Source organism: Trachemys scripta, chromosome 2, assembly GCF_013100865.1.
Source record: "Trachemys scripta elegans isolate TJP31775 chromosome 2, CAS_Tse_1.0, whole genome shotgun sequence".
NCBI classification, from domain to species: domain Eukaryota; kingdom Metazoa; phylum Chordata; order Testudines; family Emydidae; genus Trachemys; species Trachemys scripta.
Window position 1 is genome coordinate 223,268,354 of NC_048299.1, and position 24,821 is coordinate 223,293,174.

General features: G+C 38.8%; 1 protein-coding gene across 1 annotated transcript in view; it reads right to left on the reverse strand.

The window, feature by feature from the left end:
• Positions 1 to 798: 798 nt before the first annotated feature.
• MYBL1 (MYB proto-oncogene like 1) overlaps positions 799 to 24,821 on the reverse strand; it is a 36,372-nt gene continuing 12,349 nt past the window's right edge. The window contains exons 4-16 of the mRNA XM_034763022.1: positions 23,276 to 23,368; positions 20,464 to 20,684; positions 18,962 to 19,145; positions 18,174 to 18,248; positions 14,645 to 14,749; positions 10,945 to 11,178; positions 9,924 to 10,289; positions 9,241 to 9,383; positions 8,710 to 8,824; positions 4,469 to 4,585; positions 4,266 to 4,370; positions 2,469 to 2,648; positions 799 to 1,245 (exon numbers count right to left, since the gene is read on the reverse strand). Of these exons, the coding sequence (XP_034618913.1) occupies positions 1,117 to 1,245; positions 2,469 to 2,648; positions 4,266 to 4,370; positions 4,469 to 4,585; positions 8,710 to 8,824; positions 9,241 to 9,383; positions 9,924 to 10,289; positions 10,945 to 11,178; positions 14,645 to 14,749; positions 18,174 to 18,248; positions 18,962 to 19,145; positions 20,464 to 20,684; positions 23,276 to 23,368 (2,067 nt within the window). The 3' untranslated portion in view covers positions 799 to 1,116. The remainder of the gene's footprint in view (positions 1,246 to 2,468; positions 2,649 to 4,265; positions 4,371 to 4,468; positions 4,586 to 8,709; positions 8,825 to 9,240; positions 9,384 to 9,923; positions 10,290 to 10,944; positions 11,179 to 14,644; positions 14,750 to 18,173; positions 18,249 to 18,961; positions 19,146 to 20,463; positions 20,685 to 23,275; positions 23,369 to 24,821) is intronic.

Sequence of the window (24,821 nt, forward strand, 5' to 3'; positions counted from 1 at the left end):
AGGCTTGCTCTTATATAATATATATAATTAAATTAAAAACAAGTTATTGGAATACTTGTATTATAATAAAGGGATAGTTTATAACTACTTTGCTGACCAACATGATTTAAAGGGTATATAGTGCAATCCTTAGGTAGATGTAACATATAGTATAGATTTATATGCTTCACAGCCTGTAATGATGCAGCTATTCCATACTTCAAGGTTAAAATTTGTCCTTTACCACTTTAGCTGTTACAACAGGAAACAACGTTGGCTTCTAGACAACCTACATACACATAAATATCTACATTTAAGCTTTAAAATGAAAATAAATTATAAAAACAGACTCCTTTCCAATTTACAAAAGTTTCCCTGCTCCTACATACTGTACAATACATTCAACAATGGTCTCAGTTTCTGAGATTTATGAAGAAAATACTGATGTTTTACACTAATGAAAAACTTAATTCATCCCATTTGCCTACTATCTTATTTCTAGTACCATTCTCAAATAAATATATTTAACACTGTAGTTAATTTTATTGTTTTTGCAGCATACCAAAAACTAGTAGTGCAACTTTCTATCCTTCCTTTAGACTCCTTTCCATTGTGTTTCTTTATATGGTAGAAAAAAATTGCTACATAAGCAACTGAGCACTTAAGCAAAAGCATTTTCATACAGCTATGTATGTTGCTTATTTAGAAATCAGAAGTACCTGTAAACCTACCCTACATTCAAAAGGCATTAACTGGAGAGTAGCAATGTATGTTGTGAAGAATAAATGTGAAAAACTGGGCTTAAAAAAAAAAAAAAAAAAAAAAAAAAAAAAAGAGTGTATGTCGACATTTACTCCAATATTTTGGACTATTCTTTACACCCTGCTTTAGATTTTTTAAAAAAAAAAATCTATTAAAAAAGTTAATTGCAGGATTTTTTGTGCTATCCTTACTTGAAAAGGCAAAGCTTCGTATGTTTGTTTTGTCAATTAAAAAGAGAAGTTTTCCTTTACAAGGTTGTCTCAAACAAAAAAAAAAAACACCCAGAGACTTCATTCACATATATTTAACTGGAATCTCCTTCAGTGTAGTGTTAATTGTAAGGGGAAGGGATGGTTTTGTCAGTTGCAGTGATCCTCACAGAATTAGAGCTCTTGAAGTGCTGCCGGAAGCTGTATATGTGCTCAGATATCTTCTTGCTTGTTCGGTCATGATAAGCTGATCTTCTGTTTTTCCATAAACAACTGCTTCCCACTCACAATTTGACTATATAGAGATATATTTAAAAAAAAAAAACAGTTAAAAGGAAATTTTATTTTTTAAACAGCTGTATCTGAATACTTCAGCATTTAAATACAATCCTAATTCAGATTTTCTTTTAAAAGCTATTTCCACACTAAATTTCACAACAGTTTATGTAGTCAAAATTCAAGTAATATCACATTTTATTGTCAGGGCCCATGTATTCAGCAATACTTGGTATATAAATTCTGTGACAAAGCTTACTGCTTTTTCAGCACACCAGCAGTGCCTCTAACCAGGTTGAAAGTTCTAAGACAACAGAAGTAGCAAGAGAGGGGCTTTCTTGAATTGAAATATTCATTGTAATAATTGATGCTGTAATAGCAAATTCAATAAAACCCCGCTTTTGGAATGTTTTCCCGTTTATTTTACTTTGAAGTTCCAAAGGGCAGCAGAATGCAGTATTGACAATGCACAGTAATCGCCATTCAGAGGAAATGCAGAAAGTAGCTTTGGCAGCTGGGAAGGGTGTGGTGGCTGGAAAGGAGGTAAGGTACTTTTTTTATATAAACACAGAAAGGAGGGTTTGGCAGCTGTGAAGTGGTGGTGGGGGGGGGGGGAGAGAAATCAAACAGACATTTTGGGATGAATGGGATATGGTGGTGGACATTGGGGCTACCAATATGGGGAGGAGGAGGAATCATTTATCCACTAGCCCACCCCGCAGAAAACCTGAGCACTGAAATTCAAGCATGGGAAGCAAATCTGTAGAATGTCTCTGGATCAGGCCTGACTTGTGGTGGACCATTATAGAGCTAGCATAAGTAGCAGTGAGGAATTAAATGTCCTTTACTGCCATGTAACCACGAACTAGAATCTGGCCCAAAAAAAAATTTGTGACTGCACAGAAACACTTTTCAGAGAAATCTTAGCCATTTAACATTACCAAGTGTTTCATCGATCCTAAAATAGACTGATAAGTAAATTTCAGAATTTAAGTAGTTTGAATAAAAAGTTTATTTAAAAATTGTCCAGAGTTCAGACATGGAGTAAGTTTTCATCACCGAATTACTAGCTTGAACAGGAATCACAGAAACAGACCCAAACTAAATAATGGTGGCAAAAATATTGGCCAAGATTTCAATCCGTTATCAAAAAAACTGAGGTACAAACTAAAAAATTATTAGAGACCATTTAACAGTTAAAATAGGTAATGAAATTAACAAAAAAGTATCTTGAATCCAGACCTGAAGAGACTTTTCCATTTTGACATTTTTTGAAGTGCAAGAATTCAGTTTCTTTTTAATTACTGCATTTGTTTTGTTTGTTGAAGTTGTAGCCTGTTTCTCCAATGTCAGATTACATCTGTTGTCATGTATTTCCAGCAACGGTATCATTAGTAAAGATGTAGTATAGATATTTTCTGACTAATGGCAAAAAGACAGAGGAATGGGGAAGAGGAATAAAAGTTAGTATTAAGTAAAACAACTTTTAACTGTTAATTAAAAAAAAAACAAAATAGGAAAATAAAGCAACTATGTAGCAGGTGGAATCAATGAGTAAACATTTCTGAGAAAACTAGTGTCAATTCAGTATAAAGTACTAGACCAGGGGTTATCAACCTTTTTCTTTATGAGGCCCCCCCAACATGCTATAAAAACTCCATAGTCCAACTGTGCCACAACAACTGTTTTTCTGCATATAAAAGCCAGGGCCAATATTGGGGATAGCAAGGAGGGCAATTGTCCAGGACCCCACACCATAGAGGGCCCCACGAAGCTAAGTTGCTCAGGCTTTGGCTTCAGCCCTGGGTGGTGGGACTCAGGGATCTGGGCTGCAGTCCTGCGTGGCAGAATTTTGGCTTTGTGCCCTGGGCCTTGGCGAGTCTAATGCCAGCCATGCTTGGTGGACCCCCTGAAACCTGCTCATGGCCCCCAGAGGGCCCTGAACCCCTGGTTGAGAACCACTGTACTAGACTATACTGGGATCCAAAATATATTGGCAACAACTGAATTTAAACACAGTTGTTGCTGGCATTGTTCTGATGCTAAATCCTTGACCAGGGTGGACCAGTTTTTCTTCTCCCTTATGTTATACATTCATACTACAGCTTCAATTATATTTTCTTAAAAATAAGTTATATAAAACTTGATAGCTTGGCATGGTTTTAGAAACAGTTATAAAAAATAAATCTCTGTCCACACTAAGACAAAGTTATACTAGAAGCCTGCTATTAAAACACATGTTTAATACTGATCACCAGTTCTTTGAGTGTGTTTTTTTGTTTACAGATACTGAGGGAGACCCTGGACTGATTTTTTCAAAAACTGGTTTAATATATTCTCCCAAATTTTATTCAAAAGCAATACATTCAACAAGCCAGTTTCATCATTGCCATGCACCACTGGCCACAATTTTGGTATGCAAATTTTTACAGAACCATCAAACAGAAATAAAAGAAAACCACTGTGTAGGAAATTCAGTTGCTAGCATTTAAAAAAAAGTATTTTTTTTTTTTTTGTAAGCAGTGTTGAATTGCCAGGAATCTTTGCATCTTTCCTCCACAGCGGATCCTCCACGTACTTACTAAGTTATTGAAATTCCTCATTTTTCCCCTTCATTTCAAAGGTTGCCCATCCTATAATGACAGTACTACAGCCAACAGCCTTCTTCCCAAGGATGGAACAGGGCTGCTCATCACCATCCTTCCTTAAAACTGACTAAAAAGGCAAAATTTCCCTTGTCCCACTGCCATTAATGTCATCCAAGAATCCAGTGATCCAACAAGCAAAAGTTCAACAGTTGCAATACAATCCATACATTGCCAAAACCCATAATCCCACACACCATAGCATGGAGGCCAAGCGGGTACTGGAGACAACTACTTTTTAAATTGCTACAGGTTTACCCTTACTGGTCAATAGTTAAACCCCAAGGTGACTATTTACTAGCGCTGATAAAAAAAAAAAAAAAAAAAGGGGGAAATATTTCTTCCCTTTTTCATCAAAATTTCTACCAGTTCTACTATTTATAAGTATACCAACCTGTACATCCAAAACATTATCTTCTGTGAAGAGTCGGGCACCAAGTTCTTCTTTTTCCCAAGAATCCAAGACCAATGATTTTCTGACTTTCTTGGCAGAAGTGTGCTGTGATCAACATTTTATAAAGAAAAAATTTAAGATTGCAATTTAAGAGTTGCCATTTTTTGCTACCACTATTATAAAGTAACATACTGCACCATCACCTCTTGCTTGCAGCTTTTATAGACAGAGTCATCTTCCTCCTTAAGGAATATGTCTGTTCCAGTTTCCTCTTTTAAAACCTCTCTAATATCTTCTTCCAAGAAGGCAAGTGGTTGTGACTAATTTAAATAGGAGTGGGGAGGGAAGCCAGAGAAAATGTATCAGTTGCTGGTTTTCACCACATTTTACATTCGTTTTGGTTATAACAAGGAGGTATCATCTACTCCATGGGAGGTAGAAAGCCTCAGTAAAATCCACCAACATATTAAGGAATAAAAATTACTGCATTTGATAACTACAGTTTAGCATTTCAAGACTGAACAGATTTTAACAATGTTGTATTATTCCAAGTTATTTTTAGCCAGCTTATTTTCTCATTAGGTACACCGCTACCTCAATATAACGCGACCCAATATAACACGAAATCGGATATAACGTGGTAAAGCAGTGCTCCAGGGGGAGGGGGAGCTGCGCACTCTGGTGGATCAAAGCAAGTTCAATATAACGCGGTTTCACCTATAACGCGGTAAGATTTTTTGGCTCCCGAGGACAGCATTATATCGAGGTAGAGGTGTATATAAACATATTTTAACCCTAAAGAAAGAAAGTTTACCTAAACTACATACCAGTTTGTGTTTATTAGCCAATGGAACTATGAATGATAATTTTCTCCCATAAGAATCACATTGTTTGGAAGTACAAACAATTGTGCTACTTTTTGTAGGAGACATTTCAAACTGAACATGTACATTATTGGATTAAAGTGCCCAGCTTTATTTTATACTTCCAAATTCAAACCACACACACACACACACAGGGGATGAAGCATCCCCTACAAATAGCACTATGGTTTATGCACTACAAAAATGTGATCCTTGTTGGGAAGAAATTTGTATTTACACCAATAATATATCTTTGCATAAGGCACTAAACTATAAAATACAGTGTATAATTTCACATACAGATGGTCCCTTTATGTACCAGCAGGGGGAGAGGATTCCACTAAGCCCAAAACTTTGGCTTTAAAAGCCAACATAGTAGTGGATAAAAGCAGGAGTGCAGAGCTACTATTTGCATTGTGAGGAGCAGAGGTTAGAATCTAGAGTAAGGGTAGCAAGGGTGGTGCCGATCCCGATGGCTGAATCTGAACAGCCTTTAGTATTTGTGGGAACAAAGGAGCAGCCAAAATATAATGGATTGGAAAGGAAAGGGGTCAGATTTCAGAAAATGTAAATCAACTAGGGCTGCCAAGCAATTAAACAAATTAAGTTTTTAATCACATGATTAATCACAATTAATCATGATTAATCATGCTGTTAAAACAATAGATACTAATTATATAAATATTTTGGATTTTCCCACATTTTCAAATATATTGATTTCAATTACAACATAGAATATAAAGTGTGCAGTGCTCACTTTATATTTATTTTTATTATAAATATTTGCACTGTAAAAGTATTTTTCAATTCACCTAATACAAGTACTGTAGTGCAATCTCTTTATCATGAAAGTTGAACTTACAAATGTAGAGTTATGTACAAAAAAATAACTGCATTCAAAAAATAAAACAATGTAAAATATTAGCGCCTGTAAGTCCACTCAGTCCTACTTCTCGTTCAGCCAATCGCTCAGACAAACAAGTTTGTTTGCATTTGCAGGAGATAATGCTGCCCACTTCTTGTTTACAATGTCACCTGAAAGTGAGAACAGGGATTCACATAGCACTGCTGTAGCTGGCATTTCAAGATATTTACATGCCAGATATGCTAAACATTTGTATGTCCCTTCATGCTTCAACCACCGTTCCAGAGGACGTGTCCATGCTGATGATGGGTCGATAACAATCCAAAGCAGTGCGAACCAACGCATGTTCATTTTCATCATCTGAGTCAGACGCCACCAGCAGAAGGTTGATTTTCTTTTCTGATAGTTTGGGTTCTGTGCTTTCCGCATCTAAGTGCTGCTCTTTTAAGATTTCTGGAAGCAAGCTCCACACTTCATCCCTCTCAGATTTTGGAAGACACTTCAGATTCTTAAACCTTGGGTCGAGTACAGTAGCTATCTTTTGACATCTCAAATTGGCGCCTTGTGTGAAACCTGCAGCAAGTGTTCTTAAAATGAACAATGAGCTGAGTCATCATCAGAGACTACTATAACATGAAATATATGGCAGAATGCGAGTAAAATAGATCTGGAGACATACAATTCTCCTCCAAGGAGTTCAGTCACAAATATAATTAACGCATTTTTTTTAAACTAGTGTCATCCACATGGAAGCATGTCCTCTGGAACGGTGGCCAAAGCATGAATGGGGCATACGAATGTTTAGCATATCTGGCACAAATACCTTGTAATGCCGGCTACAAAAGTGCCATGTGAACTTCTGTTCTCACTTTCAGGTGACACTGTAAGAAAGAATTGGGCAGAATTATCTCCCGTAAATGTAAACAAAGAGGTGGGCTGTAGTCCACGAAAGCTTATGCTCTAATAAATTTGTTAGTCTCTAAGGTGCCACAAGTACTCCTGTTCTTCTTTTTGTTCCTCTTAGCGATTGGCTAAACAAGAAGTAGGATTGAGTGGACTTGTAGGATCGAAAGTTTTAAAATTGTTTTAGTTTTGAGTGCAGTTACGTAACAAAAAAAAATCTACCTTTGTAATTTGTGCTTTCAGGATAAAGAGATTACACTATGGTACTTGTATTAGGTGAATTGAAAAATACTATTTATTTTGTTTATCATTTTTACAGTGCAAATATTTGTAATAAAAATATAAAGTGAGTACTGTACACTTTGTATTATGTGTTGTAATTGAAATCAATATATTTGAAAATGTAGAAAAACGTCCAAAATATTTAATAAATTTCAATTGGTATTCTATTGTTTAACAGTATGATTAAAACTGCAATTAATTTTTTTGAGTTAATCATGTGAGTTAACTGCAATTAATTGACAGCCCTAAAATCAACTAAATTCAAAAGATTCTTGTGCACCAGCAAGCAATTCAGCAGGAAGAGGCAAAGCAAAAATGAGCAGACTTAGTTTGAAAATGCATAGGTGTAAAGCTATAATATGGTCACAATGGCAAAGAGAAGTTACCCACAAAAGCCAGAAGAATCAAACAAACACACGGACATTTTATATAAAGATGTGTGACTCAGTTGTACATTTCATGAAAGCTCCCTTTTCTCAGAATATTCCAGATTTTATTTTAAGAATGTATAACTAAGGATGAAAGATACTCCACTTCTAAATATTAAATCGAGAGCACCACAGTGCAGTGATAGACTATGCTTGGGTCAGAGAGCAGAACCTTAAGGACCAAATTCAGTCTCGGTGTGAAGGGGCTGAATTACCACTGACTAGAAATTGCACCAGTTTACACCAGGACTAATTTGGTTTTTAAGTGTCAAAAAGTGAGAGTCACCCACACTTTCATCTGCACCAGCTCAGAAAGTCTCCATTGTCATACCCTCTGGCCTGGAAAACATGGTTTGATTCAAAAATAAAGACAACAATTAAAATATTTGTAGATCATGGCATTACCACATGTGTAATTTCAAGCTATATGCATGAGAATTGATTAATGTATAGCGATTCAAGAAAACAAATAAAATGCTTAAGTCTACCCTTGTTGATATTCTTAGGACTTGTCTTCACTACCGCATTGCAGCGGCACTGATGTAGTGCAGCTTATGTAGGTGCTCTACATCAATGGGAAAGCACTCTCCCGTCAACATAATTACTACACCTCAATGAGAGGCAGAAGCTATGTCAATGGGAGAGTGTGTCCCGCTGACAGTACAGTGTAGCCTCCGCTTTAAGTCAAAGTAACTCACATCACTCAGGGGGTGGTTTTTTCACACCCCTGAGTGACGTAAGATATCGACTTAAGCAGTAGCGTAGACAGGCCCTTAGAGGATATAAATTGAATGAGCGTGGGATCTGAATCTTTTACCCCCTAGAGATGGTCCCTTCAAAAAATGATTGGAGCATACTGGTGGGGCAGAAAGGGGAAGCCTGCACTGTTGCTGCCCCAGGCTGTAACTGTCCTGTGGATAAACAGAAGACTATCTTTCAGCATCGGAAAGTTCTACACCTTTCAACAACACTAATAATTTTACTATTTTTTTTTTTTTTAATGTTCACATTAAGGCTCACTTTGTAAGTCAATATTTTGTATGGTGAGGGCATTCAGACTCACTTAAGAGAAACATTAACGAACAGGCAAAGAGATCACATACCACAATTTTGAGAGGGCCATATTTTTTCTCCTGAGCAGCTAGAGCATTCTTAAAAGGAGTTGGAGTCCTTGGTGTGGTACCCAGTAAAGATCTTCTAATTGTTGGAGTTCTAAAACTATCCAAGCAGAGAAAAATGTTCATATGTATTTTAACATTTCATGATTCCTGATAGAGTTAAACTTATATAACAAATTCATCAAAATTTGCTATTCTGTTTACTTCTTTATACAATGGAATACATAGGCACACAAAAATCAATCAAGTAATACATCACTGTGCATTTGCCCCAAGTACATCTGAACTAATTTTCATTTAGTACAATATTAAAAAGATTAAAGGGAAAATTAAAATTAAACATAATAAAGTCACTTTTTGGGAAATCAAAAAAAAAACAAGGCCGAGCTATGTTTGTATGCAAATATTTAAACTTCCTTTTAAAAATATTAATAGTTGCGTATACAGCTAAATTGGCTTTGCATAGTCTCAGGATCTTGCTTTTATTTCAACATCTGATCTTTAGTGTCATCCTACCCTGCATTTTCCTTTTGGTCTTTTGGTGTCATTTCCTTGTGGAGAGGAGTTGTAATAAGGACTTTCTGCCCACAGATTGGAGTTGATGTAAATGCAGGATTTTCAAGGTTAAATGGTTCATTTCCGGAGCATGTGTTGAAAAACTAAAAGAAAAACTAAGCCAACTTACAAAACATGAACTCTTACATTATGTTGAGCAATAAAAAAAAAAAAAAAAAAAAAAAAAACCAATTTCCCAGGTGATGTCCATTGAAAATCTCTAACAACTTGTTTAAAATTTATATGCCTCTATCCCCACAATAGGAGCTGAATTTACCAGTGAAACCTCAATCCGAATTTTCTTTTAAAAAAAAAAAAATTCACAGAATGTGACAAGGCCCTGTAGCTACACAGTCAAATCTGAACAACCTCCAGTATGTGCAGGAAGAAAATTGAAGCCCAGTTGTCAAGCTGCAGTAGAGGTCAGTCCCAGAAAGGAAATCAGGTAACCAATTTCACCATTTTTAAAAGAACCCATTTCTTCCATATTAAAACTCTCCCTTAAATTCGGCCAATCCTTTAACACGTTCTAAGCTGTTTCCTAATACATTCAATTAAGGTACAATGTACTATTCAAAAAAATCCCGTAATTTGTGAAGGTTCATTGCAATCTTAGCTTTCTAGCTGTATTAAAAAATTCATACCTGTGATGGGGAAAAGGGTAGTGTTTTTACGGGTGTTTGTTTTAGTGCAACATTGACAGCATCATTATATGACCCATCATTCAGCTCATTGACTGGTGACTGTCCAACTCGCAATCTTTTTTTCTTCCTTAGGATAGCAGGTGGAGTGCTGAACTTGGCTATGGAAGGAGATGTTGAAAGAATCTCTTCTTCTCCACTGCTACAACTATTTTTTTTGCCATCAAGAACAACACTGACATTAAACTGGCACTCCATAGCCCCTTCATTGTGTTGAATCCTCATTAATGTTACTGGAGCAGGTTTGACAGGGGAATTAGCAGCCTCAGAAAGGTCAAAGCTGGTGACATCGCTCCATGCTACTGGATCCTACAATGTAAGGATACAAGACACTCAGGCATGGACATACTCACGTTTTAGCTAAATTTTTGCTTATCTGAAATGTTCCAAGTGGAAGTTGTAGATCGCAAAGTTCCTGTCTGGAATATTTCAAGTCAGCAACAGTTTCTCTCATTATATTGCATTCTATATATGAGCTTTGGAAACCCGTTATAATTCACTGCAAGCATTCAGAGAAGTTATATATTGAGTATTAATTCTCACATTTTAAAAGCTACAAAAATATATTCATTACTCACCCCAATCACACACACAATCTAATTTAGGGATACATTTACAGTCCAGACAGAAGTAGCTTGATGCAATTAAGATTGGTTGTTTGGTTATAACAACCAGCTACCCCAGCTTCTGGCATTCCAGTAAAAAAAAGTCAATTTAACTCAGTTATATCAAGCTTGTAACTAAGGCATTACACTCTGGATTAAATATTTCCCCTACCCCTCTTACACAACCAGATAATTTTATATAGTTTGTTTTCAGTACAATTCACTCATGACTTCCAATAAAGCAAAGCAATCAACAGCAGTGAAACTATACCTATCAGTACCGTGCAAATATGAACATACCCAAATATAAACGGATTGCATCTTTACTGAAAACTAGAGAATCACACATCCCAACTTACAGATTCAATAAGCTCTAGTGTCTCTGCAAATTCTGGAATGGTCTGTAGAGATGACAACACTGCATTCGCCTCCACAGCTAGGAACTTGGTGGGTGAATTCTGCTGCGCAGATGTGCCCTGGGCCTCATCCATACTGTAAAACTCACTTGTTTGTTCCTCAAGGCTATTTAGAGTATTAGACATGCTATCTTCCATGATGAAGCTTCCAGACCAGCTAGAGAAACTTCCAGTTTGCTAGTAGTATAATAGAAATGTGTTGATGTTTTATTCAAATTAGAAATTGAAAATAAAACAAACACTTTTGGGGCAAGTTTTATAAACATACTATTATGGACACATTGTATAGTAATATTTTGTTTCAGACTGAACTTTTACCATTCTCCAGTGGATGTACTCTACAACAGTTTTATTCAGCTCAATGATCTCCCCACCTTTCCCCAGCCAACTTACTTTTTGAAGTAATGCAATTACATTATTTCCCATAAGTTTACAGGACACATTCAACTTTCCCCTTCTCTTACATTTATTTCTTTCCTACCCTCTACTCGTTACTATGATTGAAATTCTATTTATGTATGGTTCCCTATTGCTCACGTCACTGGTGATGTAAGCTTCCCCACTCTCCTGAACATTGAGACATTATCAATGTCATCTACATAATAGTTCAAAGGCACATTTTCAGGTTAAAATATTTCATTCTTAAAAATTTTCTATTTTAAAGTTGACTTTACTTTTTACTGATTATGCTATTTTGTTTCATTGCTGACTAATAAAGTGATGTTATTTTGTTTATAGCCTACTTCTTTTCCAGCTTCTCATGCACCATTATAACATAGTGCTTACGAAGAGACATTGGAATTATCATACTGGATCATACCAGAGTCCATCTAGCCCAGTATCCTATCTCGGACACTGGCCAGTGCCATATGTTTGAGGAGGAAAGAGGAAGAATTCCACAATAGGCAGATGTGGAATAGTCTGCCGTTATCCCCTGGACCTCAAAGATAGCTATCATCAGGGTCTCCATTAGAGAATCGTTTAAGCCTGAAGCACAAGGTTTCATATTCCTTCCAAAATTCATCATTAAATGACAACTCTGGATATTTTTGATATCCACATTAGCATCCATTCCCTTTTGCAAACGTGCCAATTTCTTGGTGTCAACAACATCCTGTGGCAACAAGCTCTATAGTCAAAATAAGTGTTGTGAGATACAAAGTATTTTCTTATCAGTTTTGAATTTACCACCTTTTAATTTCATATGACGTCCCCTTGTTCTTGTGTTGAGAGATGGAGAACAGAAGTTCCTGATCTACCTTTATATATGCCATTCATTATTTTGCATACTTGCATCATGTCCCCTCCCTCTTATCTGTCTCCTTTCTAAGGTAAACAATCCCCAACTTTTAAATCTCTTTTCACATGATAATGTTTCCAGGCCCTTGATCATTCTTGTTACTCTTCTCTTTTCCCCTCCAACATGCATTACTTTGCATTTATTGACACTGAACTTCATTTGTAATTGTGTTGCCCACTCACATAGATTGTTTCAGTCTTTCCTGAGGTTCCTCACAGTCCTCACTGGTCCTGACTAACTTAAATAACTTTGTCTCCTGCAAATTTTGCTGCTTCACTACTCACTTCCCCTTTATAGATCATTAAAGTTTGCATGGCAGGTGAAAGTTTTTTTTTTTAAATAAATGTCCCCTTATGAACCCTGTGGTGTTTCAGATTGTAAATACATGTAGGAACTGCAGAGGACACTAATGTTCTACTGGACCCATAGATAGGGCCCTACCAAATTCACAGCTATGAAAAATGTGTCTCAGACTGAAAACTGGTCTCTCCCGTGAAATCTAGTCTTTTGTGTACTTTTACCCTATACCAGAGGTCTCAAAGTCCCGGCCCTCGGGCCATCTGCGGCCTGAGAACCACCCCAATATGGACCACGGGGCTCCAGCAATTTTAGGGCCGGGTCTCTCCCTTGGTCCCGCCTGCCACCCCCAGGCGCTCTTGTCCCGCCTCCCCCGCACATACCTCAGGTGATTTAAAATGGCCCGGGGCCCCGCCCACCACCGGCAGCACAGCAGAGCTGGGCAGCTTCCTGCGCACTCACTCCACATGGCTGCTGGCCCCTCCCTGTGGCCCTGGGGCAGGGCAGGACTGTGCCTCCACACGCTGCCCCCACCCTGAGTGCTCTTGTGGCCAATGGGAAGCTGTGGGGCGGTGCCAGGGGGCAGCAGCATGTGGAGGCCCCCTGCCCCGCCTTGGATCCCCACGTAAGCACCGCACCCCCTGATCCCTTCCCAGAGCCTGCACTCCCTCGCCACACCCCCTCCCACCACCAAACTCCCTCCCAGAACCTGCACCCTGCATCCCAATCCCCTACCCCAAACCTCCTACCCCACCCAAACTCCCTCCCAGAGCCTTAGGCAAGTGGGGGGCGGAGTTTGGAGGGGGGAGCAGGTTCTGGGCGGCATGAATGACATTATTGGCCCATTGGGAGGATTTGAGGACTGGCACTAGCCCTAAGATAAATTGAGTTTGAGACCCCTGCTTTATACTATACAGATTTCACGTGGGAGACCAGTGTTTCTCAAACTGGGGGCCCTGACCCAAAAAGCGGCTGCACGGGGGAGGTCACAGTATTTCCACCCTTACATCTGCACTGCCTTCAGAGACCAGCAGCAGCACAGATTTAAGGGCGACAATACCATACTATCCCAGCCTTACTTCTGTGTTGCTGCCTTCAGAGCTGGACAGCTGGAAAGTGGCAACTGCTGGCCGAGTGCCCAGCTCTGAAGGCAGCAGTGCAGAAGTAAGGGTGAAAGTATCATACCATGCTATCCTTACTTCTGCAGTGCACTGCATTCAGAGCTGGGCTTCTGGCCAGAAGCCACTGCTCTCCAGGCACCCAACTCTGAATGCAGTGCTGCCACTACCAGCAGCACAGAAGTAAGGGTGGTAATACCGCAAACCCGCTCCCGTACAATAACTTTGCGATCACCCCCCTACAATCCTCTTTTGGGTCAGGACCTCTAGTTACAACACCGTGAAATTTCGGATTTAAATATCTGAAATCATGAAATTTACGATTTTTAAAATCCTATGACCATGAAATTAACCAAAACGGACCATGAATTTGGTAGTGCTCTAACCATAGGTCTCCTTTGCTATCTTTTCTGAGAGTCAATAGTAGAAAATCAAATATAGCAAAATACTGAAAAACATTTTTCATTATCTATGTTGATCAACTAAATGGTTTATCTACGGAAATAAGTACTTTCAATTCTGGGCTGTTCTTAAACCAACAAAATTTTGCAGCCCTTATTCACATGGTTACCCCTTCAAAAGTAACACAATTACTCAGTACATGAAGTGTTGCTGGAGTGGATCTCAAATAAGGGCTGAGTGAAACCAGTAGCAGGTGAAATTACCATTCTAAAAGTCATCTCTTTCTCTAGGACTACGAATAAAAGCACTTGACTATACTACAGTATTTATCTCAAGTTAAAAACACCACATTAAAAGAAAAATAATGTACATTCCCCAAATTAAAGTCCTACATGTACACCAAGTTTGATCAGTTTTGGAAGAGCATATTAAAGCTATTATAGAATTACTAGCATCCATTAACGAACTGCTGATCAATCTTTGTGTAAAGCCAATGCACGTATTTATATAAATGCACAGTCCTTACAGATGATACTCGCTTTCTTCTGATTTCATTCTCAGCTGACATAAGGAGCAACTCAAGTTCCTTTATTTTCTTTTCTTTATCAGGATCATCATCAACAAATGGATGCTGAAAAGGGTATTAGAAAACAGGATAGAAGCTGTTAATAGAACGTAATAAATGTAAGGCTTCATAGACTCATAGACTTTAAGGTCAGAAGGGACCATTATGATCATCTAGTCTGACCGCCTGCATGATGCGGGCCACAAAGCCATCCCAACCCCTTTCCCTTGACTCTGCTGTTGAAGTCCCCAAATCCTGTGGTTTAGAGACTTCAAGTAGCAGAGAATCCTCCAGCTAGCGACCCCCGCCCCATGCTACGGAGGAAGGCGAAAAACCTCCAGGGCCTCTGCCAATCTACCCTGGAGGAAAATTCCTTCCCGACCCCAAATATGGCGATCAGTAGAACCCCGAGCATGTAGGCAAGATTCTCCAGCCAGACCCTCATTGGCCATTGATACTATTTACCAGCGATGGCACGCTGTTCATCTGACTAGAATCATGTTATCCCATTAAACCATTCCCTCCATAAACTTATCTAGCTTAATCTTAAAACCAGACAGGTCCTTCGTCCCCACCGTTTCCCTCGGAAGGCTGTTCCAACATTTCACCCCTAACGGTCAGAAACCTTCGTCTAATTTCAAGCCTAAACTTCCCCACGGCCAGTTTATATCCATTCGTTCTCGTGTCCACATTAGTACTGAGCTGAAATAATTCCTCTCCCTCCCTGGTATTTATTCCCCTGATATATTTAAAGAGAGCAATCATATCCCCCCTCAGCCTTCGTTTGGTTAGGCTAAACAACCCGAGCTCCTCGAGTCTCCTTTCATACGACAGGTTTTCCATTCCTCTGATCATCCTAGTGGCCCTTCTCTGTACCCGTTCCAGTTTGAGTTCATCTTTTTTAAAGATCGGAGACCAGAACTGCACACAGTACTCCAAATGAGGTCTCACCAGTGCCTTGTACAACGGAAGCAGCACCTCCTTATCCCTACTAGATCTACCTCGCCTAATGCATCCCAAGACCGCATTGGCTTTTTTCACCGCCACGTCACGTTGTCGACTCAGTCATCCTGCGGTCAACCAGAACTCCGAGGTCTTTCTCCTCCTCTGTTACTTCTAACTGATGTGTCCCCAGCTTGTAACTAAAATTGTTGTTAGTTATCCCTAAATGCATCACCTTACACTTTTCACTATTAAAATTTCATCCTATTTCTGTTACTCCAATTTACAAGGTCATTCAAGTCTCCCTGCAGAATATCCCGACCCTCCTCCGAATTGGCAATACCTCCCAACTTTGTGTCATCCGCAAACTTTATCAGCCCACTCCTACAATTGGTTCCGAGGTCAGTAATAAATAGATTAAATAAAATCGGTCCCAAAACCGAACCTTGAGGAACTCCACTGGTGACCTCCCTCCAAACTGACAGTTCACCTTTCAATACGACCTGCTGCAGTCTCCCCATTAACCAGTTCCTTATCCACCTCTGGATTTTCATATCGATCCCCATCTTCTCCAATTTAACCAATAATTGCTCGTGCGGTACAGTATCAAATGCTTGACTTCAGTAAAGGTATATTAGGTCCACCGCATTTCCCTTTTCTAATAAGTATGTTATTTTCTCAAAGAAGGAGATTAGATTGGTTTGGCATGATCTGCCTTTAGTAAGGCACGATCTGCCTTTGGTAAAACCCTGTTGTAATTTGTCACTTCCCTTTACTAGCTAGACTTCTACTTTCTTACATCCTGCACATGCTGAGAGCAGAACTATGTAAGCTACAAAGCCACACTTGACAACCATTTTAGAATAAGGTTGTCAATTGCATGGTTTTGGCACGATTTCAGTGCCCAGCACAGACAGATGTGTGATTTTCAATTTATGCATGCAGAAATCATGCTAGCTCTCTAGTAAGTTTTAGTACTGTTTGTGAACATTCAGCATGCTATATTAGGCTTCTCTGACAAAAATTCCCCAGTTCTAGCTTTAGTGGAAGTACCCGGGGAAAGAGAAGTATAGAGCACACTCCAGATGTCCACCTGCATTTTAAGCAGCTGTGTGGCTAACCCTACTCAAAATAGATCTGCATGACATGGGTTTCAAACATTGAGAGTTGCTGGTGTTCTGTCTACACTAGTGCTCCCACCAGTGGAAGTGGATTGATTGTAACAAAAACAGGGAAGTTTCTGGAGAAACAAGTATAGCTTAGACAAGTTTTTAAAATCACGGTCAATATGGTTCTGCAGGAATTAAATTGTGTTAAACTGTAAATGATAAATTTCAAATATAGTTACTAAGTCAGAGTTTAAAAAGTGTCTTAAAAGAAGGCAGCATTTTTAATTTCTCTCTCTCTCTCTCATATATAATAATATCTAGAGTGGGTTAACAGTGTCTCCTGCTTCTTTCAAGGCTATCCTAGGGCATTCAATCATGGTTTGCATTCACACCAAGGGTGTCAGGAAGGAGGAATGGACAATTTTATTTAAAGATGAACTACATAGCAAAAATCAAAGTTAAAGGCGTTCTTCACAGAAATCCATGCCTATCTAACTGTGAGAGGAACATGCTGTACAAAAAAGTTATTTAGCTTAGTTTTTCCAAATGTATGCATTTTCTGCCATTTCTTAGGCTATTAACAATATCCCAGAATGCCACCTCACAAACAGAAGGCTCCTTGCAGTGCACAATATTTATGATGGTACTGAGTGTATCATGAGCATGTCACAAAGGAAGTTTTTCTTCTAACAAGTTAATTCAAACATATTTCTGCTCTGAATACCAATACAGCCAACATAAAACTTTTGGTTTTGCTTTGTGAAGATTGACCATGGTTTAGATTACCCAGAAGAGGTGAGAAAAATTATATGAATAAAATAAGCTTACTCATTTATTTACTACATGGGCTTAATACATTTTAGATGAATCTTTCAATTGCTTAGGTCTACAGTAATACATATGCTGCACACATAAAGAGCAAAACACAGCCTTTGGCTAAATTTAATGGGAGCTATGCACGTAGTCAGGGACAGAAGTTAGACCAAAGGATTTAATTAGTGGGCAGATCTGAATTAGTTGATCACATTTCCGTATATCAGAAATAAACAGGCATCCTCTGATGAGCAACTGCAGCCTGCACTTGAAGGGGATGGGGACTCCTTTCAATTCTCAGTACAGTACTATGATCCTGTAAAGTCGCAACAGCTTTTTCAAGAAAAAAGGCACAAATACAATCTTAGGCACCAATCCTGCAACTAGATCTATGCAGGAAGACCTCTGCTCCTGTACAGCACCCCTTAAGTCGATAGGGTTCTGCATGGTGACAGAGGTCCACCAATGAAGATTTAGCTGAATGGTCAAGGCCTTAAATTAAAAAAATGTGATGACTTACAACTTTAAAAATAAATAACAGAATCCTTGTGTTATCAGGCTAAGAAATGAGACAGAATAAGTTAAACTCTAACCTCATTTCATTTACAATAGCCAATGAAAATTACCTGAATAAAGTTTGAAGAAGTTGAAACATGTTCTATACAGCTGCCTTCTGATGACACATACTGGTAACCTGGAATCTAAAAGAATTCAAAAAATTATCTTTGCACATTATAAAAAACTCAGCTTTAGAGACTGATTCAAATTTTAGAAAATAGTATAGTTTTAATTAGAGAGTTTAGAAAACAAATTACTAAATGGCTGAAAACTGACTTAAATTAAATGATCTTTTATTTTACAGACTGTCTATTTTCAAACTTGATAAATAATTTTGAAACTGGAAAAAATTGCCAAACTAAGTAGCCTGATTTTAGCTTGAGCAGAAGACTGACATTTGCACTGCAGTCACATTTTAAAGCAACATTCAATTTAAAAAAATGTTTTAAACATCTTACTAATACTTGATACAGTTTAAAATCCAGTCTGCGTTTCTACTCTGAAGTATTTTTTCAGCGTGAAAACAAAAATGAAGGAAGACCGTTGCATTTTCAAGCTTTTCGAATTGCAGGGTTTGATTGGGGAACACTGCTAGGAAATTTTAGTTAGAAAACAACTACCCTACTGAATTTAAAACATATCATGGAAACAGTTCTAACAGTAAAAGGTTTTTATGTTTCCTTTTACAAAACATAATTTAGATCAAAATTAATAAATTTGTTAGTCTCTAAAGGTGCCACAAGTACTCCTGTTCTTTTTGTCTTCAGAGACCAACTTATATTTTATAATATGCCAACAGTATGGAAGAAATATACAGTGCAATGAATGAATTTTTGTATGTACATTTAAAACTTACTTGTGCCTGAACAGGTATGTAAAACTGATTTTGGGTTTGTAAGTGTTCTACAGTGGCACAAGGTTTGTGTTGAAGTTTTGATGAACTAGGCTGCTCAGTCTTGATTCCATCTTGTAAGTATCCTTCCTGTTCCACTTTTCTTCGCATAGTGGAATTCCAATGATTTTTTATTGAATTGTCTGTCCTAAAACAAAGTCATGTAGTAGGAAGATATGGAAATCAAATTATTTCAGGAACAAATTTTTAATTAGGTAGATTTCACAACTTTACAAACCACCCCCATCACATTGCAAACTTCATAAATTACACCAATATTTTTTTTACTCATCGCATACATTTCACGTCTTCCCTAACTGGTGAGGAACATCTTTTTCTTGACTGGATACCTCAACAGCTGGATATGCTATATGACCATACTTTTTTCACCTCTAACTTTATCAAATATAAAGTTGTTAAAAAAATACCCCACAATTTAATTCCTGCAGAACTTTGGACAATTACTTTTGGATCTATAATTTCTTTAAAAATGAATTAGAATCACCCAAAAATTCATTAGATACTTTCTCAGCTAACTACCACACATGGAGGCCAAATTCTTGCACCACTACTCAAGATGAATACCCTGCTCTTCAGTTCCACTGAAGTTCATTAGACTACTTGCAGAATAAGAGTAAGGATTTAAATAAAAAAAAAAATGAGGGTATCTACAGATTTTTGTAGAATACATTTCAAAACTCGTAACAAATTGACAGTTAGCAAGCCCTTTACTCTCACTGTTGAGCAGTTACATAAGAAGTTCCACTGACTTCAACTGAGCTACTCGTACAATTAATTTAGCAGTCTGAGTAAGGGGCTCAATCTGACTCTGAATTTGTCACATGTTAGCTAACCTGTGGAGAAAAGTAAATAAAAAACTAGAAAGATTAGAAATCGCACTTTTTAAAACACTAATTACAGTAAGCTTGCCCAAGATCTTTTTCAAAGTCTGTTTAGGATTGGGTGTTTTGGGGGCATGGGTCTTCAGTGAAAAGCCAAAAATGTATCCCCATCACATTTAACCACCTTTTGGATGCCAGAATATGCACATATTCTAGCAACATTTTGCCTTGCAATGTCCTTAAAAACAGATGGAAAAATCAGGATGTGATAGGTATTGTATTTATTAGTAAAACAGTTAACAGTGTTGGCATTTGAACGATATAAATGGAGGAAGTTCACATTACTCCAGCTGATAATGTTTTTGTGGGTCTGGGCAACAAACAAGAAATCATTGCTTAATCACAAGTGTGATCTTTAACTAGAAGACATAAGCTTTGTTTTTTTAAGCAGAACTTAAATTTTGGCAAACACCACAAAAATCCATAGGAAGACAATTAGGTTTCTGTGGATTTTTTTTGGTTTACATTTAGATTACCGTTACATTAGTTACATGGATTTTGGAAAGACCTTGTAACAACTGGCTTTCATACTCTTACATTTAATACAAAAATGTTGAAAAGCACCTTCCAGGAAGAAGTTTTGCAATTTCAGCCCATCTGTTTCCCAAACGCTTGTGAGCTTCATAGATTATTCTGTCTTCATCTTCTGTCCATGAAGATTTCTTTACCTCAGGATTGAGGTGGTTATGCCATCTCTCTCTGCACTGCTTGCCTATTCTCCCTTTTAGGTGTTTTGCAATTAAAGACCAGCGTTTTGGACCATACTTCTGAACTAGTTCAATAACCTGGAACACAAATCAAACAGTAGCAATGATAGACAGTTTAGTATGTTTGAAAAATTAGATTTGAAATCCCATTAAAGAGCATTTGTGAAATTAACATCTCAAAAGATGAATAATAAAACTGATTTGTTAAAAAATTAAGTTAAGGATTAGAAAAGGCCTATAGAGGCAAAGAGTCATGGTGCTTTCAAAAGTCATTGGCAGGAATCCTGGTTTCAGAATTATGTATAAACTCCTGCTTCTAAAGTTAAAGGAGACTATGTTGTGACGGCAATATTAGCTGTAGAAAAATATATGCTAAGTTAGATTTCTGCCAACTGATGCACTGGCACTGGGAAATACTTAAATTACTTGATTAAATGATTAAAGGCCTAGAAAACAGGACCTTGAGGGAAAATTGAAAAAAATTGGTTTGTTTAGTCTGGAGAAGAAAAGACTGAGGGGTCATAACAGTTTAAGTATATAACTGGTTGTTACATGGAGGAGGGAAGTAAATTGTTCTCATTAACATCTGAGGATAGGACAAGAAGCAATGAGCTTAAATTGCAGCAAGGGCGGTTTAGGTTGGACTTAAGGAAAAACTTCCTGTCAGGGTAGTTAAGCACTGGAATAAATTGCCTAGAGAGGTTGTGGAATATCTGTCATTGGAGATTTTAAAGAACAGGTTAGATAAACACCTTTCAGGGATGGTCTAGATCAAGGGTTCTCAACCTTTTTCTTGCTAAAGCCCCCCTCAACATGCTATAAAAATGCCAGGGACCCGTGGGGGCAGGGAACTCAGGGCGGGTCTTGGGCATAGGCATAGTTTTACTTTTAATTTTGGGGGGGGGGGGCAAGGGCTGGCAGGGCACAAGCCAGCTCTGCACAGCGGGGTCCAGGGAGCACCACCTCCACCCCGACTCATTCAGGTGGCCACCCAGCCTGTCTGGGCTGTGGGGGGGATGCAACCAAAAACTATAACTCCAAGGGAGGACACAGTTCAAAAAGTTTGAAAACCGCTCAGGGTGCAGGCCGGGCAGGTAGCTAGGGGTTGGGAGGGGGCTCCCAGCTTCAGTGGGGGTTGGGCGCTGGGGCTCCCAGCATCAGTCCCTCCTTGGGGGGGGGGGGGGGGGGGGGGGGGGAGGGAGGTTTGTCAGCTTCAGCCCCACACCGCTCCCTGCTGGAGGTGAGGGACCGCCGCCACCTTCAGCCACATGCACCGCTCCCAGCTTGGGGGTGAGAGAGGACTGCTGCCAGCTTCAGCCCCAAGTGCCGCTCCCAGCTTGCGGCGGGACACTGCTCCCAGCTTTTTGGGGGGGGACCGCCACCAGCTTCAGGCATGCATGCCATTCCTGGCTTCAGCACTGGGGCTTGGGGCACCAGGTTTCAGCTGCAGGGCTCCGCGGAACCCCTGAAAGGGCTCGCGGACCCCTGGTTGAGAACCACTGGTCTAGATAATACTTAGTCCTGCTTGACTTCTAGAGGTCCCTTACAGTCCTACAATTCTAGAATGCTATACTTCTTGTAAAGAAGTGAGTGCACACGCTGCTTGTTTTATACATTAGTAATGAAAGGTCTTGTCTGTTTTTCCTGGAAGGCTATATGTAACTGAAGAACTGAGATCATCACCAAATGAGATATTAAGTAAAGCCGTACGAGGAGGGGATGATTTTTCATTCCAACTGTTTAAAAACGGCATTTCTTTCTTTTTAAACACTTATGGGTTTTAAACAGTTTGAATAAAAATAGTTTCCACCCTCACTCAGGTTTCACTTGTTTGGTATCTGTTATGTCGATCCTCTTAGTTTTCCAGTGGTTCTGTTTTCTATGAAGATGTGAATTAATACTATATTAATACTATATGTAACAGGCAGAAAAAGGGAAGGGTTTTGTTTTCATTATTTTTTTTTTTAAGTCTTATAAGCGTCTTTCACAAGAGAATACAAATCCATTTTCCCACCATCAGGGCAGGTCATCTGTTATGTCTGGTGGTCTGGGGGAGCACAAGGTGTAAGACAGGCCAGATTATGGCCTATGAATGTCAGTTCCAAACACAGAGGTCTCTTCTACTCAGAGAGTTAGAGAAGCTGTTAAATGATAAACCCCGGAGCAGGCCTCACATTTTATGTCAATCAGGGAGGTGGCATATACCCAGCATAACATAGTGAACTAGCTAGTATGTACAAAAACAACAAGGAGTCCTTGTAGCACCTTAGACACTAAGGAATTTATTTGGGCATAAGCTTTCGTGGGCTAAAACCCACTTCATCAGATGCATGGAGTGAAAAATACAGCAGGCAGATATATATATTACAGCACATGAAGAGATGGGAGTTGCCTTACTAAGTGCAAGGACAGTGCTAACGGGGCCAATTTAGTCAAGATGGAAGTTTCCTATTCCCAACAGTTGACAAGAAGGGGTGAATATCAGAGGGAAAATTACTTTTTGTAGTGCTAACAAGGCCAATTCAATCTAGTATGTGTCATCTGGGATCTGAGAATCCAACAAAACCATGGTAATTGGGGTAGGGTGGAGACAACACAGAAAGAAGTCTTGATATGCTTTTGCTACAGTCAAAAAATAACCAAGCACAATGTGAAATAGGTTCCATTACCCTCTGATCCTCTTCTTTAGTCCAGGGACCTTTAATCAATTCTGGATTTAGAACCTTCTGCCAGCGATGCTGGCACTGAAAATCCGAACGATTCTGAAACAGTTTTAAAAAACAGCTTTGCTAAAGATTATCTTTATAGACAGTTTTCTAGCAAACAGCAATAGTTTTGACTAATGCCAAATGTACAACTAAATAAACTATAGATGATTAGCATTACACAGGTTATTCCAAAGTGGCAAAGATTCAATCACTGAGCTTCCTAGCCACTATTATAGTTGAGCTCTTTTTGTTATGAAAAAGTTACTTACCCATTCTGTACTTGTTCTTCGAGATGTAGATGCAGATATGTATTACATTCAATATGTTGCTGCCTTGTGCACAAAAAGCCAGAGACTTTTTTTTACTACAACAGTAACCATTAGGGCACTGCACGTGCGCTTTATGTCCTCATGGCCCCTCCCAAGATCACATAAGACAAAGCACTTGGGTACTGCCTTTGACCAAAAAATGAGCTGCATTTCGGTCAGGCTTAGCTAGCACGATAGCTACACTCTGCCACTTTTTTGGTCAAGGCAAAGCTAAAGAGTTTAACAGACTGACTACAAAACCCTTTCAAATTCAGTGCCAATAACCAGTCACAGAACCGCAGATTTTTGTAAAGGTCATATCTACAGAACACCCTAGCCTGCCTACTTATTTTTTATTTAAAAAAAAAAAAAAAAATCAGCAACAGATCACAGGTACAGTTCCTGCCCACAATTACTATTTGACTTTGGGAATGATGCTTGATCCTTCCCTATATTTTTCCCAGGCTGGTTGGGGGGGGTCCCCTTAACTGTTCCCCCCACTGTCACATAGCAGCTAAATAACTTTTCTTTTCAGCAGTTAGGCTGATTTCCTTTGATGCTACCAAAAGGGAGACTTCGGGGGCACCCACCCAGCTACTGAGGTGAGATTAGTCCTCAAACCAGGCAGACCCCCATAAAGACTTAAAAAACACAAACAACCCCAAGTTTTTAAGAGTTAGAATCACATTGGTCTATAATTGATCCTGTCCTTGCCTTTAAAAAAAAGTTAACCACACCTTTATCAATCTCGTCAGCTTTGGCTCATTTCCTTCTCCCTACAAGTAGGTTTTAGGAACCTCTTAGCTTGGGGAAAGTTACCGTATTTCCTCCCTTTCCCTCTAAGGTCCTAAAGTCATTTTGTATGTTGAAAACAATTTACAAGCATTAACTAATTAGACTTCTGCAATGCAACTGCACACCATTAAATTTGGTCATACTCTAACCTATTTGTATTTTTTATTTAAGCATCTTTGAGAAAATACAAGAAACACCCCTACTTGCACTCACCCCCCCCTCCCCCCCCACACACACACTATCTCCACCAAAAAAGGTTAGTCTCTGATGGAGGAGGAGGACGAAGGAAGAGAAAAGCCAAAAGTTTTCATACCTGCGTGCCTAAGGATAGTCCCCTAAGATCCATAATTAGCCATCTGTATATAAGGAGCCTTAGATTCAGAAGCACTAAGGTTTCACAAACG